This window comes from Moschus berezovskii, chromosome 5 (genome assembly GCF_049115385.1).
Source record: "Moschus berezovskii isolate FMDL1 chromosome 5, NW_MosBer_1.0, whole genome shotgun sequence".
In the NCBI taxonomy this organism is placed as follows: domain Eukaryota; kingdom Metazoa; phylum Chordata; class Mammalia; order Artiodactyla; family Moschidae; genus Moschus; species Moschus berezovskii.
The window spans coordinates 98530708-98548173 of NC_142464.1; the positions used below are offsets into that span (position 1 = coordinate 98530708).

At 40.2% G+C, this 17466-nt stretch overlaps 1 protein-coding gene across 4 annotated transcripts in view; it reads left to right on the plus strand.

Annotated features, from left to right (window-relative positions):
• Positions 1-17466, plus strand: part of MTHFD2L (methylenetetrahydrofolate dehydrogenase (NADP+ dependent) 2 like) — a 149655-nt gene that overhangs the window by 66281 nt on the left and 65908 nt on the right. For 2 of the 4 annotated variants that reach the window (XM_055434444.2, XM_055434445.2), the window contains exon 6: positions 7993-8085. In XM_055434444.2, coding sequence (XP_055290419.1) covers positions 7993-8085 — 93 coding nt within the window. Of the gene's footprint in view, positions 1-2191; positions 2332-7992; positions 8086-9547; positions 16691-17466 lie in introns of those variants that run through there. The other 2 variants (XR_016037456.1, XM_055434443.2) reach the window with 2 other exon arrangements.

The window sequence follows — 17466 nt, forward strand, 5'->3', positions numbered from 1 at the left end:
TATATAATGTAAGTAATGTTAGTTTCTACCTCACACAAATACACTGTAAGTGTAGGATTGGTGAGAATTGTTATGAGTTAATATGTGTAACTAGAACAGTGCTAGTTGTATAGTAAGTTCTTACATAAGGGTTGTTTTTATCACATATGCTTTGGTTCTGCCCATGTAGCTTCCATGGAGCATTTCTTAGTAGAAAGGGCTTTGTTTTTCTGTTTCATGCTTAAAGATATAAAGTAGCAGCTTATGAAGAGAGAAAGAAATACATATTCAAATTCAGATCCTTCAGGCCTCTGGAGTCATTTGTCCAAAAACAGAACTCAGGCTTCATTTTTCTATCTAGTGCTGTTCTGTTGATGAGTACTGAGTTTTCCTTCTTGAAAAAGAAGTTTTCCTTCTTTCCTATTTCCTTGATTTTTTTCCCTTAAGCCAGACCCTGGTATAAGTTAAATGTATCAGGAATGATGCAATTTTCCCTTATCCAGAGAAGCTGACAAAGCAATACCCTACATGTGAGATTCTAGCTCCTACTGGATTTGCCATTTTGCTTCATCTGCTGATGCAGGGACAAACAAATACAGGTTTGAAGATTTGCCTTATGGATAAAGAAGATGAGACTTGCCCTGTGTTGTTGAGGAAGATAGATCTAGGATCATAGCAAAAAAGGTAGAGTTTTGCTGTTATATGAAGGACTTTCTAACAGTTTGGGCTAAATAAAATACCCATAATTATTTTTATGGAAAATAATTTATTAGTTGGAAAAGATAGGAAAAGCATAAGGGAATTGAAGCAGAAGCAAACTAAATTCTTGCTCACATTAAGAATCTATCTCTAAGAGCTTTAAGTGCCCCTGTGTGGTTCTTAGCTAGAGTAGATCATGGTTCTCTCTGCCAGTTCTGTAACTTGTATCTCCTTTTAATGTGGAATTATCACACTGTATTACAGTCCCGATTCACAGATCTGTTTTTATATGAGAGCAGAGAATTCTGTGGAGAAGGCAATGGCAACCCACTCCAATATTCTTGCCTGGAGAATCCCAGGGATGGCGGAGCCTGGTGGGCTACCATCTGTGGGGTCGCACAGAGTCAGACATGACTGAAGCAACCTAGCAGCAGCAGCAGAGAATTGTTTGTCTCCATTACTTGGCATGGCCCTGGGATTATTTCTTGGTTGTTAAATAAATGAAATGCCTGACAAAAGTAAATTCCTTATTTAGGTAATTTTAACAAAAAAAAAATGATACTCTAAAATGAATCATATTGTGTTGTCCTAGCATTTCTAACATCAAAAATTAATTTCCTCAGTTGGCACTGTGTGTTAATTGCCACTAACCCTGTGCCACAATCTGCAATTTTGCATAAATCACAGAGGTAATGATAGCCTAGAAGATTGTGCAGGGGGCTGACTCCAAGTGAACAATTCTTGATTGACTGCAGGCTCTTATCCAGTCAGAAGCATTTCTTGCCCAGCAGCTAATTATTAAGTTCTAACAGAGCTCTGTGATTCTAGGAGCTAGGTCCTAAGTCTTTCATTCTTATTATATCCAACAAATATGATGTAAAACACTGGGCACAATCAAGTTGCTTAAGACTCTTCTTATAAAACATTTTTACCTAGATTTGTGTGATAGAGAAAAAGAGAAAATTGAGTGTGAGAAAAAGTCATCTGAGTATCAAAGATATGCATCATTCTGTGGAGTGGCTGTGGTAACTTGTTGGTTCTGATTATCCTAGGGAAAAAGCTAAGGCACTAGTAATGACTAGGTGCAGCAAGCCCTGGGATTCACTGAAGAAAAGTGATGGAACACCAGAATTGAAAACAGAAATGACAAAATTTTCACAATGCCAAGTAAGACAGGTTAAATAAAAGTAGGATTAGGACAGCTAGTTCTCAGGAAAAGGGTCGGGGTGTTGTTACTTAGTCACTAAATTGTGTCCAACCTTTGGCGAACCCATGGGCTGTAGCCTGCCAGGTTCCTCTGTCCATCGATTCTCCAGGCAAGAATACTGGAGTGGGCTGCCGTTTCCTTCTCCATGGGCTCTTCGTGACTCAGGGATAGAACCTGCATCTCTTGCATCTGCCTGCACTGGCAGGCAGGTTTGTTAGCAGCTGAGTCACCAGGGAAGTCCAAAACATTTTTTCTTTATTGATTTGACTGTGCTGAGTCTTAGTTGTGGTGTGCTCTATCTTCTAGCTGCAGTATGCAGGATCTTGAGTTGTGGCATGTGGGATCTAGTTCCTCTATCAGGGATCAAACCTGGTCCCCCTGCACTGGGAGCATGGAGTCTTAACCACAGGACCATCAGACCACCATGGGAGTCCCTCCAGGAACAGGTATCCAGGGGCAAATGCAGAAGAGTCTGAGACATTATTTGAACACATTTATTCTTAACTTCCTTGGTTCACTTCTCTTTTGCTGTCATCATCTACTCTAATGAATAGTAGGTTAAAAACCTTCTCATGGTCCTTGGTTCACTTCTCTTTTGCTGTCATCATCTACTCTAATGAATAGTAGGTTAAAAACCTTCTCATGGTTTGATTGTGCAACAGTCAGAAACTGATCCATCAAGTCTAAAAAAGACTTTGATATTTCCGTGAGTATTCCTAGCCACACTCAGGAGTTTAAAAAAAAGTTAACTAGATATTATTAATTAAGAAGTGGAATTATCTAAAAGATCTTTCTATGCTGATTGAAATTCATCTCAATTTTTCTTTTGCTTGAAGCTTTATAGGTTGTTATTTATATGTGTATATAACTCACTGAACTATGTATCACTCAGTTCCTTAATGAAATCATTAGTAATGATGAAGTGGGAGGTTTCAGTTTCGTTTGGTTTTAATTTTGCTTTTTGCAAGGATTTGAGATGCTCTCATTTGGTGGTTTTTAAATTATTATTATTTTGGCTGTGCTGGGCCTTCGTTGAGGCACTCAGGGCACTCAGACTATTCGCTGTGGTGCGTGCACTTCTCTACTTGCCACAGGTGGGCTCAGCAGTTGCAGCACACAGGCTTAGTTGTAGCATGTGGGATTTAGTTTCCCTGACCAGGGATCGAACCTGGGCCCCTTCCTTGGGAACATAGAGTCTTATCCACTAGACCACCAGGGAAGTCACAGGGGTCTCTCATTTGGAACAAGAAAATGCTTGAGTGGGCTGTTAACGTCTAAGGGAAGTTTTCTAAATATAGGAAAACTGTATTAAGATAGAGATGGGAGGATGCTTCATAATTCTGGTGCCTTGGGATGGTTCTAAACATATACTTTACTTTTGTTGATAGCTTACAGCTTGTACTTACTTTTAGTAACTACATGTCTTTAATAATATTTGTTTAATAAATAGCTACTGAGAGTTCTCTCAGTATATGCAAGATACTGAACAAGACTTTGAAAGGAAAACTGATACAAAGGACACTGCTTCTGTTCTAACTAGACTTTGTGATGTTAGCCCCCAGGTGGTGGTGAAGGGAGGAGGGACTTCATAGATGATGCCAAGTTTCTGGGCAGAAAATACCAAGGAAGGTGGTGCCATTATAAGAGTAGATAACATAGGCAGGATAGCAGGTTTGCAGTGGCATTTGCAGCTAGCAGACATGAAGGAGGACACAATGAGTAAAGGAATTTGGGTTTTAGTTCATATATCATCTATTTGTATTTATGTGTGGCACTTGGACAAGTAGATCTTGAGTAAAAGAATAAGAATAAAGTTAATGGGGTCTGTTTGGAAGTCATATGAGGAAATATCACTTTTAAAGGTATAGGAGCCATTCATATGTTCCAAAGGAAATGCTCAGTCTTGTGGGAGTCAAGAGAGCAGAATTATGGAAGCAGGCATGGGGTGACTAACAATGCAATGATTGGAGAAAGAATGACTCCATCATAAACAAGATTCATCATTATTCAGGGAAAATTGTGTTAAAATCAGCAATAAAAATTGCTAAGTTGATTTTTTAACACTAGAATAGGTTTTATGTTTTCATCCAGCTTACCATTAATATGAATTTTATTTGTCTTGGTAACTCAAGCACTGATCATTCAAGTTGTGAATCATGAGTGGCAATGTTTGCCACTAGCAAGTGTTTGGCATAGTGTTTGATCATAGTATTTAACTTTTCCATAACAACATTTTTCTGTTGAGTTTATTACTTTGTTGGTAAATTCTTAAAATTATTTTTTGGTGTTTTGACCTTGCGTCTGGCACTTTTGTTTACTTAAACATTTGCATAGAATAAAATTTATTTAAACAGTTGCATAAGTAAAATTCACTTTTTTGGTGTTTAGTTCCATGAATTTAGACAAATGTACAGTCATGCAGCTACCACTAATATCAAAATTCCCCAGGACTGATCCTTATAGAGTATTATGAAAGTGTTAGTGGCTCAGTTGTATCCGACTCTTTGCGACCCCATAGACTGTGGCCCATGGGGGTGTCCATGGAATTCTTCAGACAAGAATACTGGAGTGGGTTGCCATTCCCTTCTCCAGGGGATCTTCCCAACCCTGGGGTCGAACCTGGGTCTCCTGCATTGCAGGTAGATTCTTTACCGTCTGAGCCATCAGGGAAGCCCCTATATAGTATTATGGATACTGTTTAAAATCCTTTTTTAGATTACTTATCATGAAGTGAGTTGGATTTTCTTAAATCTGCTGTTTGCAAGATACTTCTCCTAGGGTTTGGGGAAGACGTTCTGGGCAGTTTTCAGATTTTTTTCTTCACCACTTTCACAGTTCAGTTCAGTCGCTTAGTCGTGTCCGACTCTTTGAGACCCCATGAATCACAGCACACCAGGCCTCCCTGTCCATCACCAACTCCCGGAGTTCACTCAAACTCATGTCCATCAAGTTGGTGATTACATCCAGCCATCTCATTCTCTGTCGTCCCCTTCTCCTCCTGCCCCCAATCCCTCCCAGCATCAGAGTCTTTTCCAGTGAGTCAACTCTTCGCATGAGGTGGCCAAAGTATTGGAGCTTCAGCTTTAGCATCAGTCCTTCCAGTGAATACCCAGGACTGATCTCCTTTAGAATGGACTGGTTGGATCTCCTTGCAGTCCAAGGGACTCTCAAGAGTCTTCTCCAACACCACAGTTCAAAAGCATCAATTCTTCGGCACTCAGCTTTCTTCACAGTCCAACTCTCACATCCATACATGACCACTGGAAAAACCATAGCCTTGACTAGATGGACATTTGTTGGCAAAGTAATGTCTCTGCTTTTTAATATACTATCTAGGTTGGTCATAACTTTCCTTCCAAGGAGTAAGCATCTTTTAATTTCATGGCTGCAGTCAGCATCCACAGTGATTTTGGAGCCCAGAAAAATGAAGTCTGACACTGTTTCCACTGTTTTTCCATCTATTTCCCATGAAGTGATGGGACCAGATGCCATGATCTTAGTTTTCTGAATGTTGAGCTTCAACCCAAACTTTTCACTCTCCTCTTTCACTTTCATCAGGTGGCTTTTGAGTTCCTCTTCACTTTCTGCCATAAGGGTGGTGTTATCTGCATATCTGAGGTTATTGATATTTCTCTCAGCAATCTTGATTCCAGCTTGTGCTTCTTCCAGCCCAGCGTTCCTCATGATGTACTCTGCATATAAGTTAAATAAGCAGGGTGACAATATACAGCCTTGACGTACTCCTTTTCCATATTTGGAACCAGTCTATTGTTCCATGTCCAGCTCTAACTGTTGCTTCCTGACCTGCATACAGGTTTCTCAAGAGGCAGGTCAGGTGGTCTGGTATTCTCATCTCTTTCAGAATTTTTCACCTTCACAGAGTCAAGACATTTCCTCCTTAAACAGCTCCTCCGAGTCTTTGTGTTACCATTCACAGTGAACTATGCGAGGTACAAGAGGGCTGCTTCTGCCTTTATTCCTACATGCAATGGGAGAGATTTTGCAATGGTCATGTTTGGATGTGAGAGTTGGACTGTGAAGAAAGCTGATCACCGAAGAATTGATGCTTTTGAACTGTAGTGTTGGAGAAGACTCTTGAGAGTCCCTTGTACCTCAAGGAGATCCAACCAGTGCATTCTAAGGGAGATCGATCCTGGGTGTTCATTGGAAGGACTGATGCTAAAGCTGAAACTGCAATACTTTGGCCACCTCATGCGACGAGTTGATTCACTGGAAAAGACTCTGATGCTGGGAAAGGTTGGGGGCGGAAGGAGAAGGGGACGACAGAGAATGAGATGGCTGGATGGCATCACTGACTCTGTGGACATGAGTTTGAGTGAACTCCGGGAATTGGTGATGGACAGGGAGGCCTGGCGTGCTGTGATTCGTGGGGTTGCGGAGAGTCAGACACGACTGAGCGACTGAACTGAACTGAACTGAACTGATGACCTCCTTCACCTTCAGGAAGTATATTTTTGTAATCATTTTTCAGAGACCTGCCACTACTGGCCATGTTATTGTTTGAACTTCTCTCTGCCTTTCTCCCTGTGTGATATGCTACTAACTCTGCTGTACCTGGGTAACTGTTACATATTTTTGGAGTCTGTGAAAAATATGTCTTCTAGTTTTGCTAAAAAGGGGTATTGTGCAGTTTTTGTTGTCATTAACTGTGTAACTTTGCATGTTATCTGGGAGGAGCAGATAGAAGATCCTGTTTGACACATCCATGTTCTTACCGGAAGTCCTTCCTTTAACTGCTCTCATCACTGCCTTTCTCTCATTCCCTTTCCTTGGCTCACACATTAAGCTCTGGTATCCCTCATACTGCCAACTCCTCTTATTCCTACATAGCTTTATTAAAGCGTGGAGTACTTCCTGTTATATCCTAGACCATGTCATCATTTCCTGAACATATAATTTCAAAGTTGGTCCACTTTTTCCTGCCATCCTTTTGACTTGAAATGCCCTTTTGTTCTTTCCCTGATTAGTATACTCTTGTTCATACTTCAGGAGCTAAAAATGTGTATTGACTCCTTTAGGATGCCTTCTTTGACATCTCCTGAGTTGTTGTTGTTCCTGACTCTTTGTGACTTCATGGACTGCAGCACACCAGGCTTCCCTGTCCTTTAGTCTCTCCCGGAGTTTGCTCAAATTCATGTACACTGAGTCAGTGATGCTGTCTAATCATCTCATCCTCTGCTACCTCCTTCTCCTTTTCCTTCAATCTTTCCCAGTATCAGGGTCTTTTCCAATGAGCCAGCTCTTTGCATCAGGGGGCCAAAGTACACGAGCTTCAGCATTAATCCTTTCAATGAGTATTCAGGGTTGATTTCTCTTATGATTGACTAGTTTGATCTCCTTGCCATCCAAGGGACTCTTAAGAGTCTTCTCGAGGACAACAATTTGAAAGCCTCAATTCTTCAGTGTTCAGCCTTCTTTATAGTCCAACTCTCAAATCCACACGTGACTACTGGAAAAACCATAGCTTTGACCATATGGACCTTTGTAGGCAAGGTGATGTCTCTGCTTTTTAATACACTGTCTATAAGTTGGTCATAGCTTTCCTTCCAAGGAGCAGGCATCTTTTAATTTCATGTCTGCAATCACCATCCACAGTGATTTTGGAGCCCAAGAAAATAAAACCTGTCACTGTTTCCACTTTTTCCCCTTTCATTTGCCATGAAGTGAGGCAAATCAGTCTCTCACCTGTGTTTCCACAGCACACTGTCCCATTTTCACTGCACTTCCTTTGTTGCTTTCAATATTTATATGTCTTATTATCAAGCCAGTGAATATCCTCTGAATCTATGTATTGGCCTGTCAATATCAAACTTTCAAATCCTTGGTTTCTCGGACTCTACTTGCAAATCTCCTATGATGAACAGCACATACCTTCATTTGGTCTCATTTGTCTTTCTACTGGTCAATTGAAGGGTGCAATATTTTGAGTCACTAGATTTCCATATCTAGCTTTTGCTTGCAAAGTGTTTTGATAATTTCAAAGCAATTTTACTATTCTTAGGATGTTACTGGAACTCCTCTAGAATTGAAGCCTCATTAAAAAAAAAAGCTCGGTAATTACTAATAGAAGTTATTCTGCATTCCAGGTGATGCAACGGTGACAATAGCTCACAGATACACCCCCAAAGAGCAGCTGAAGATCCATACTCTGTTGGCAGATGTTATCATAGTTGCTGCAGGTAAGTCTTTAGTGCCTGTTATTTGTTGAAATGTCACATCAGCAGACTACTCCTTTCCCTGATTGCTGACATGTCTATAAGAACAGTTTCTTAGAAGAATTAGGTATATGTACAACTAACTTCCATTCTGTCTTTTGGTAGTCATGATATTGGTCCATTATACCTGTGTTAGCATTTGTTACTTCATTATGGAAAACCAAAGCAGTCTTTGGAATGACAGATTAAGCACAAGAATGAACGTGTACTTTGACAGTTACTTTGACTGGCGTGATTGGTTCCAAACATGAATCAGTTAAGAGGAGACTGGTAGGAAATGCTGTTGAAAAGGTAGTCAGAACTAGCTCATGTAGGATCTTGTAAACCCTCCAGGGACTTTCATATAAGCCAAGGATGGCTGTGAGCAAAAGATCAATATGGCTTGGCTTATGTTTTAAAAATATTACTTATATTGTGTCAAGGAGAATTGATTCTAGAACAGTAAGAGTAGAAACAGAGAATAGTTATTGCACTTCTATTTAATGAATCTCGATTTTCCCTTAATTTGTTTTATATTCAAACATACAAAGTAATTCTACCCTTCACTTCTAGTTTTACTCTTGCCATACTGAATTACAGACGACTGTGACTCTTCTTGTTTTATCCAAGGCTTGAATGGGGACATTTTCCACTTTGTTTATCAATTAGATGTTATTGATAATTTCTAGACATTACAGTTAAGTTGTTGAATATTTACAAACTACAAAGGGAGGGTAAAAGTTCCAGAAGAAATTGAGTTTGATGAAGAGAATGATAATAGTTTAAATTAGTTTCAATCAAGTTTAAGTCACTTTTTAAATAATATAGACCCTTCTCTGGAACTCAGAATATATATGTGATGATTTCAGGTGGAGTAATTTGCCTTTTTGTAGAGTAAAAATAGAAATATTACATTTTCATGATGTCACCAGTAAACTGGTAAAGCTAATCACATTTCCTGTTTTTCTGAAAAGTTATATTGAGGAGTATCAAATGGAAATTTTTGAACTGAGTTGACATAAGTAAGACATCAGATGTTTAGAGAGGCAATAAAAGTTTTCATACCATAGGTCAACATTAAGTAATGCTGTGCAGCAGCTGATATATTAGCAGAGATAAATACCGACTCCTTTTTAGAAATACTAGGATTCACACACCAGTCTCAGGATTTGGTGAACAGAGAGAAATTAGAGTGATCTTCCTGGTTTATCTCTAACTTTAGACAGAATGAAATTTACATTATCTTTAAAAGGTGCTGTTGACTCCAGTATTACCAACTTGTAAAGACTGTTTCACCATTTACCTCATTTCCCATTTATTAATTATGACATTAAATGCATACTTTCTTCTAGTGGAGTAACATCCCTCAGTGTGCATTCAGTTCATGGTTTTTTGTTGTTTGTTTTGATAAAAAATGACAAATGTGTGATCAAAATCCTCTTTTCAGACCCACTGACATTCTTTGTGACTAAATCAAAGCTTATGTCACAAGTATACATTCTTGAGCTCCTGCTATGGACTCATCGTCTGCTCCTTTGTAAAAGCTTAAATCAGCACTTTGTAAAAGGCAAAGGAACAAGAGATGAAATTGCCAACATTCGTTCAATCATAGAAAAAGCAAGAGACTTCCAAAAAAACATCTACTTCTGCTTCATTTACTATTCTAAAGCCTTTGACTGTGTGAATCACAACAAACTGTGGAAAATTCTTCAAGAGATGGGAATATCAGACCACCTTGCCTATCTCCCAAGAAACCTGTATACAGGTCGAGAAGCAACAGATAGAACCAGACATGGAACAACTGACTGGTTCCAAACTGGGAAAGAAGTACATCAAGGCTGTATGTTGTCACCCTGCTTGTTTAACTTCTGTGCAGAGTACATCATGTGAAATGCTGAGCTGGATGAAGCCCAAGCTGGAATAAAGATTGCTGGGAGATATATCAATAACCTCAGATATGTGATGACACCACCCTTATGGCAGGGTGAACTAAAGAGCCTTTTGATGAAGGTGAAAGAAGAGAGTGAAAAAGTTGGCTTAAAACTCAACATTCAGAAAACTAAGATCATGGCATCCCATCCAATCAGTTCATGGCAAATAGATGGGAAAACAATGGAAACAGTGAGAGAATTTATTTTGGGGGGCTCCAGAATCACTGCAGATGGTGACTGCAGCCATGAAATTAAAAGATGCTTGCTTCTTGAAAGAAAAACTATGACAAACCTAGACAGCATATTAAAAAGCAGAGACATTACTTTGCCAACAAAAGTCCATCTAGTCAAAGCTATGTTTTTTCCAGTAGTCATGTATGGATATGACAGTTGGACTATAAAGAAGCCTGAGGACCTAAGAATTGATGCTTTCAAACTGTGGTGTTGGAGAAGAGTCTTGAGAGTCCCTTGGACTGCAAGGAGATCAAACCAATCAATCCTAAAGGAAATCAATCCTGAATATTCATTGAAAGAACTGATGCTGAAGCTGAAGCTACAGTACTTTGACCACCTGATGGGAAGAGCTTACTCATTGGAAAAGACCCTGATGCTGGGAAAGATTGAGGGCAGGAGGAGAAGGGGACGACAGAGGACGAGATGGTTAGATGGCATCACCCACTCAATGGACATGAGTTTGAGCAAGCTCCGGGAGATGGTGAAGGACAGGGAATCCCGGCGTGCTGCCGTCCATGGGGTCTCAAAGAGTCAGACATGACTGAGCAACTGAACAAAAACAACAAATCAGCACTGAATACAAGGGGTTAAAAATAAGACAGGAAAAGACAAAGGAAAATAAGATAAGGGAAAGGAATAGCTAAGCCTATATGAAATGAACAAGTGAAAGTGTTAGTCCATTGGTCATGTCTGACTCTTTTGAACTGCTTGAACTGTAGTCCGTCAGGCTCCTCTGTCCATGGAATTCTCCAGGCAAGAATACTGGAGTGGGTAGTCATTTCTTTCTCCAGAGGATCTTCCCCACCCAGGCATCTAACCCAGGTCTCTTGCATTGCAGGCTGATTCTTCACCTTCTGAGCCACCAAGCCAGGAGGTACTCAGGCCCCTAGAGGTAGAGCTTCTGTGGAGACTCTATAAGCCCCAGCCATCCTGCTCAGGATAGCCTCTTACCACCAGAGGGCGCCAGTCAGGTGTGCAGCTAATGCAAACAGCCAGTTGGGCACACTCCATCCTTATCCTGAGGGAGAAGACATTTTGAATGCAAGCAGTGCAATCAGGTCTTGCTCCTGCCTTGCATTCTAGTTCTAATGCCTCCAACTATTAATAGATACTAAAGTATTCTGAAAGCTGGAAGACTGCCCTATACAAAGCCCTCTTGTCATCCCCTAGAAATAAATATTTGGATAATGGGAAATTTCAGGGAAGAAAATTAAGAATTATAAGAAATAACTAAAGATTGCTACATTTCCACTTCCTTAATAAACACCTGGAGAATTTAAGGGTAAAATATGTAGATATTAGTAAATGACAGTAAGGTATAAATTAATGTAAAAAAGAAATTCCACATGACCAGATGATAAGAATGAAATATTTCTAAAATGACCACATCATCATGTGTGGGGAATAAACAAATACAATTAGCAGTGGGTATTAAAGAAGGAGATAGTGATCTAATAGCAGAGTTGCTGGAACAGGGAGGGCTGGATCGTTATCATAACGAAGACGTCAGCATATATGGAAGCTGTTGCATCTAAAAGTTGGGAACAGTAGGAGGAGGAGCAGGGTGTAATGTATAAGAAAATTTAATAACATTTGAGAGATGACAGTACAGAATGTAATGATGAAATCTCAGAATGGGCTTGAACAAGAAAAAGGTAAAAAAGGAAATCATTTTGTGAAGATCCTGGGGCATGAATAAAATTAGCTTATATTAATCTCGCCCCTCCAGTTTCTCAAATTCCCATAGGTTTAACTGTGCATCCCTTACTTTTTAAATATCTACTTTCAAAAATCTAGAATTGGACTAATTTAGAAGCTCAGATCTGAAAATCAGATCGTCAGACTGCTTCCCAAGTAGCACTAGTGGTAAAGAACCCGCCTGCCAGTACAGGAGACATAAGGAGACAAAGGTTCGATCCCTGGGTTGGGAAGATCCCCTGGAAAAGGGAATGGCTACCGACTCCAGTATTCTTGCCTGGAGAATTCCATGGACTGAGGAGCTTTGTAGGCTACAATCCATGGGGCCGCAAAGAATCGGGACACGATTGAGTGACTAACACACAGAAGCTCAAATCTGAAAATCAGATTATCAAACTGCATTTAAGAAATAAGTTCAAGTCTCTATAGCTACCTTTGAGTTCACAGAAAGCATGAATCTGTTTCTAGGGTATTTTCCTGTACCATGCTTATAGCACTTAACACCTGTGTATGGTTGTCTGTCACCTTCACTAGACTAGAGCAGGGACAGGTCCAGGTTTTTTGTTGTTGGCTCTTTTTCTAGCCAAGTGCTTAGAACAGTATCTGACACATAGTGGTACTCAGTAAATGTGTGCTATAATTCATCTTGAGATTGAAATTGGAGCAGGAATTTCTTCAAATTGATATAAACTTAGCTGATAAGTATTTAAGAATACTTTTATAAGGATGAAACTGTTAGTCTAAGATATTGGTTGATTTGCTTAGAGATGACATTATTTTTATGACTACTAAACTTCCTACTTTGTCATTATAAATTGATAAAGCCATAAAGTGAAATATATGTTTATAAAAAACCAGTTCATCTCATTAGGTGGATGAATGGGTTGATTTTAAAGATTAAAAAGTTATTAAGATTAAAACTTAGAGCAGGATGAAGAAAATAAGGAGACTATTATAGACATCTAAAATATAGTAAGAAAGGAGAAAGATAATGGGGAGGGATAAATTAGAAGGTTGGGATTAACATGGTTCAGTGGGTAAAGAAATTGCCTGCAATGCAGGAGACATGGGAGATGCAGGTTTGATCTCTGGGTCAAGAAGAGTCTCTGGAGGAGGAAATGGCAACCCACTCCAGTATTCTTGCCTTGAGAATCCCATGGACAGAGGAGCCTGGCAGGCTGCAGTCCATGGGGTCACAAAGAGTTAAACACAACTGAGTTACTAAGCACACACACTCTACGTAAAATAGATAATCAACCAGGACTTACTGTAAAGTACAAGGAACTCTACTCAATACTCTGTAATAGCCTATATGTAAAAAGAATCTGAAAAAGAATAGATATATGTATATGCATAACTGGGTCACCTCTCTGTACACCTGAAACTAATACAACATTGTAAATCAACTATCTGCTAAGTTGCTTCAGTCGTGTCTGACTCTGTGAGACCCCATAGATGGCAGCCCACCAGGCTCTCCCATCCCTGGGATTCTCCAGGCAAGAACACTGGAGTGGGTTGCCATTTCCTTCTCCAATGCATGAAAGTGAAAAGTGAAAGTGAAGTCGCTCAGTCTTGTCCAACTCTTAGCAACCCCATGGACTGTAGCCTACCAGGCTCCTCCATCCATGGGATTTTCCAGGCAAGAGTACTGGAGTGGGGTGCCATTGAATCAACTATACTCCAATATAAAATAGAAATTTTAAAAATAAAAATATAATTAGACTATTAGTTGAATGAAAAGGTAGTTTAGGGGAAGGCTAAATTGGCTTGGGCGGGAGGAGACGGGGACGACAGAGAATGAGATGGCTGGATGGCATCACCGACTCGATGGACATGAGTTTGAGTGAACTCTGGCAGTTGGTGATGGACAGGGAGGCCTGGCGTGCTGTGATTCATGGGGTCGCAAAGAGTCAGACATGACTGAGCGACTGAACTGAACTGAACTGAAGATAATGATAAAATAGGGGAAAGTCGCCAGATTAAGGAACCAATTTTAAGAATATGGATAAAGCCTTTGGCTCACCCACATCTCATGCTTACAGGAAGCTGGGAGAAATCTTTAGTCTGTAAAAGTTGTAGGAATCTTGATTATCCAGACAAGATAGGCAATGTTTTTCCCAGACATTGTCCAAAGGACCCTCCACCCACGTGAGTAAACTCTGTGGAATTAGCTTCATTCAGAAGATGAGCTGCTGAGTCAGTGCCACTAGCATATTAACTTCTTTCTGCAGAGTGTCATAGCCGGTGAAAGCTGGTGTTTTGTCCACTAAGCTCTCTCCGCCAGCGTGATGAATGAACCTTCACAGTCGTAACTGAAGCGTCTCTGTTGCAACACTTTTAATGATAGACACTGTAATATAAAGCAGGATAAATGGGCAATTCAGTAGTTTGGAATTCATACTTACTTGTCATAAAATGCAAGCTGACCAACTAACTTCTTTCCACTGCTTCTCCCATTGTATTAAATTTTAGACACTCTCCCATTACACAACATCCTAGGCTCAGAGCTTTCCCTCTGGTAGGTTTCCTCCTCCTTGGAGCCAGGTTAGTAAATTTCAGGATGGCAGGAAGTTCCAAGGGGTGGGGCATGGAAATACTCTACCATCTGAAGTTCATGCACCTCGTGAGTGGAGCTTGCTCACTCACAGTCCTGGGTGCTTCCTGAATGGATGCTCACCCATTTCATGGTCTCACTGAAGCTACTGTTCTTACTGTGTCCTATTTCTGATTCTTTATTTTGTCCGCTCTGGCCTCTGTTTCTCCATTTAGAATTCCTTTATGCTTCCCTAAATTTGTCATTTATCTCAATTTTTTTCAATTATTTTCAATGGTATCAGTTCAGTTCAGTTCAGTCGCTCAGTCGTGTCCGACTCTCCGCGACCCCATGAATCACAGCACGCCAGGCCTCCCTGTCTATCACCAACTCCCGGAGTACACTCAAACTCATGTCCACAGAGTCGGTGATGCCATACAGCCATCTCATTCTCTGTCGTCCCCTTCTCCTCCCACCCCCAACCTTTCCCAGCATCAGAGTCTTTTCCAGTGAGTCAACTCGCCGCATGAGGTGGCCAAAGTATTGGAGTTTCAGCTTTAGCATCAGTCCCTCCAATGGTATAGAGTAGTATAAAAAGCACAGGCCTTGGGAATTTCCTGGTGGTCCAGTGGTTAGAACTCCACACTCTCATTGCCAAGGGCCTGGGTTTAATCCCTGGTTGGAATTATTATTTTGTTATGTTTTTATGGCGTGTCTTTAAACATTTTATATCATGAAATATTTAAAATGTCCTTTTTAAATATAGCAAAAGAACAATGTTTCAAGCATCAATCAGGTTTGTCATATCTAAATACTGCGTTTTCAATTTCTGTATGCTGTACATTTCTGCAGCTTGCTTTGTTCTGGTTAACATCATGCTTTGGAGATTTGCCCATTTAAATACATGCAGCACTAGTTGTATAATACTCAGTCGACTGAGTATCCATTTTCTGTTGATGGATATGTATGTTATTTCCAATTTACTGCGATTGTAAAAAGTGCTGTAGTGCTGTCCAGAAATAAATCTGTACATATTTCCTCAGGCTCATTCTTTCTTTCAACAGATATTAATTTTGCCCTCCATCAGGTGCTGGAAAACAAAGACACATAAATTATAGATTCAGCTCTTGGGAAATTCAGAGCCTAGCAGAGGAGAAAGATGTACAAATTAGTAAAATACAGTTTGCTGATACAGTATTAGAAGTATTTGTGGGTAGATATGTTTATGCCTGGTTATCTGTCAGAGAGAAACAGAAAGACAGACAGTAGGGAGATAGAAAGACAAACACCAAGACGGACAAAGACGCACAGACAAAGATGGAGAAAACCAGAGACAGAGACGGACAGACAGAGAGACAGAGGGTGTGCCACTGAGGAGCGACAGCGGTGTCTCACTGACCCCTGACTGAGTGGGGCCCCATCCCACAGAGTGAACAGAAATCCCCCGGGAAGAATCAAAGGGAAGGGGACTTCTGGAAGCTTCAAGCTGTACAACACTGTGTGTGCATGTGTGTGCTTGGTTTCTCAGTCACGGCTGGTTCTTTGCAACCCCACGGGTTGTAGCCCTCTTGGCTCCTCTGCCCACTGAACCTTGCAGGCAAGAATTCTTGAATGGGGTGCTATTTTCTACTCCAGTAAAACACTATGCGTATATAAAAAAATGTTCAGTTCAGTTCAATCGCTCAGTGGTGTCCAGCTCTTTTCAACCGCATGGACTGGAGCACACTAGGCTTCCCTGTCCATCACAACTCCCAGAGCTTACTCAAACTCATGTCCATCAAGTCGGTGATGTCATCCGACCATCTCACCTTCTGTCGTCCCCTTCTCCTCCTGCCTTCAATCTTTCCCAGGATCGGGTCTTTTCCAATGAGTTAGCTCTTTGCATCAGGTGACCAAAGTATTGGAGTTTCAGCTTCAGCATCAGTCTTTCCAATGAATATTCAGGGCGCATTTCTTGAATGTTAAAAAGTTAACTCTTTCAAAATGATGCTTCTCTGTGAGTGGTGAAAGATGAAACAGCATTCCGAAAGAGCCAGACAGCAAGATAAATGAAGAGATTTGGATTTTATCATGTACTTTTGTAACATACCACTTCACTTTCTTTGTAAGAAACTTACAAAAACATGCTTACATTTTCCCTTTCCATCTTCTGTGCTACTATTGTACATTTTACTTGTGTATAATAATAAACCCCATGATACGTTGCTGTTATATTTGCTAAATAGTCAATTATATTTAAAATAAATTTTAATGAGAAAAATATTTGTAAATATGCATATATTTCTCATTTCTCATATCATTTTCTCTTAACCTAAAGAACTTCCTTTATGATTTGTTTTTGACTTTTTTTTTCTATTGTAGTATCGGTGATTAACAATGTTGTGATAGTTTCAGGTGCACAGCAAAGTGATTCAGTTATGCATATACATGTATGGAGTCAGATTCTTTTTCCATGTGGGTTATTGCAGAGTATTGAGTAGAGTTCTTTGTGCTATACAGGAAGTCCTGGTTGATTATCGACTTTACATATACTGTGTGTTCTTAATCACTCAGTTGTGTCTGACTCTTTGTGACCCCACGGACTGTAGCCTGCCAGACTCCTCTGTCCATGGGATTCTCAAGGCAAGAATACTGGGGTGGGTTGCCATTTCCTCCTGCAGGGGATCTTCCCCACCAAGCGATCAAACCTGTGTCTCCTGCATTCTTTCCCCATTTAGACTGTTAAATAATATTGAACAGAGTCCCCTGTGCTATACGGTAGGTCCTTGTTGGTTATCCATTTTAAATATAGCAGTGTGTGCATGTCAATTCCAAACTCCCTGATTCAGACAAAGACAAATATTTCATGATATCACTTAAATACTGAATCAAAAAATAAAAAAAGATACAAATGCACTTATTTACAAAACAGACTCATACACTTAAAGAACAAACTTATCGTTACCAGGGGTGAAGGGTTGGGGAAAGGGT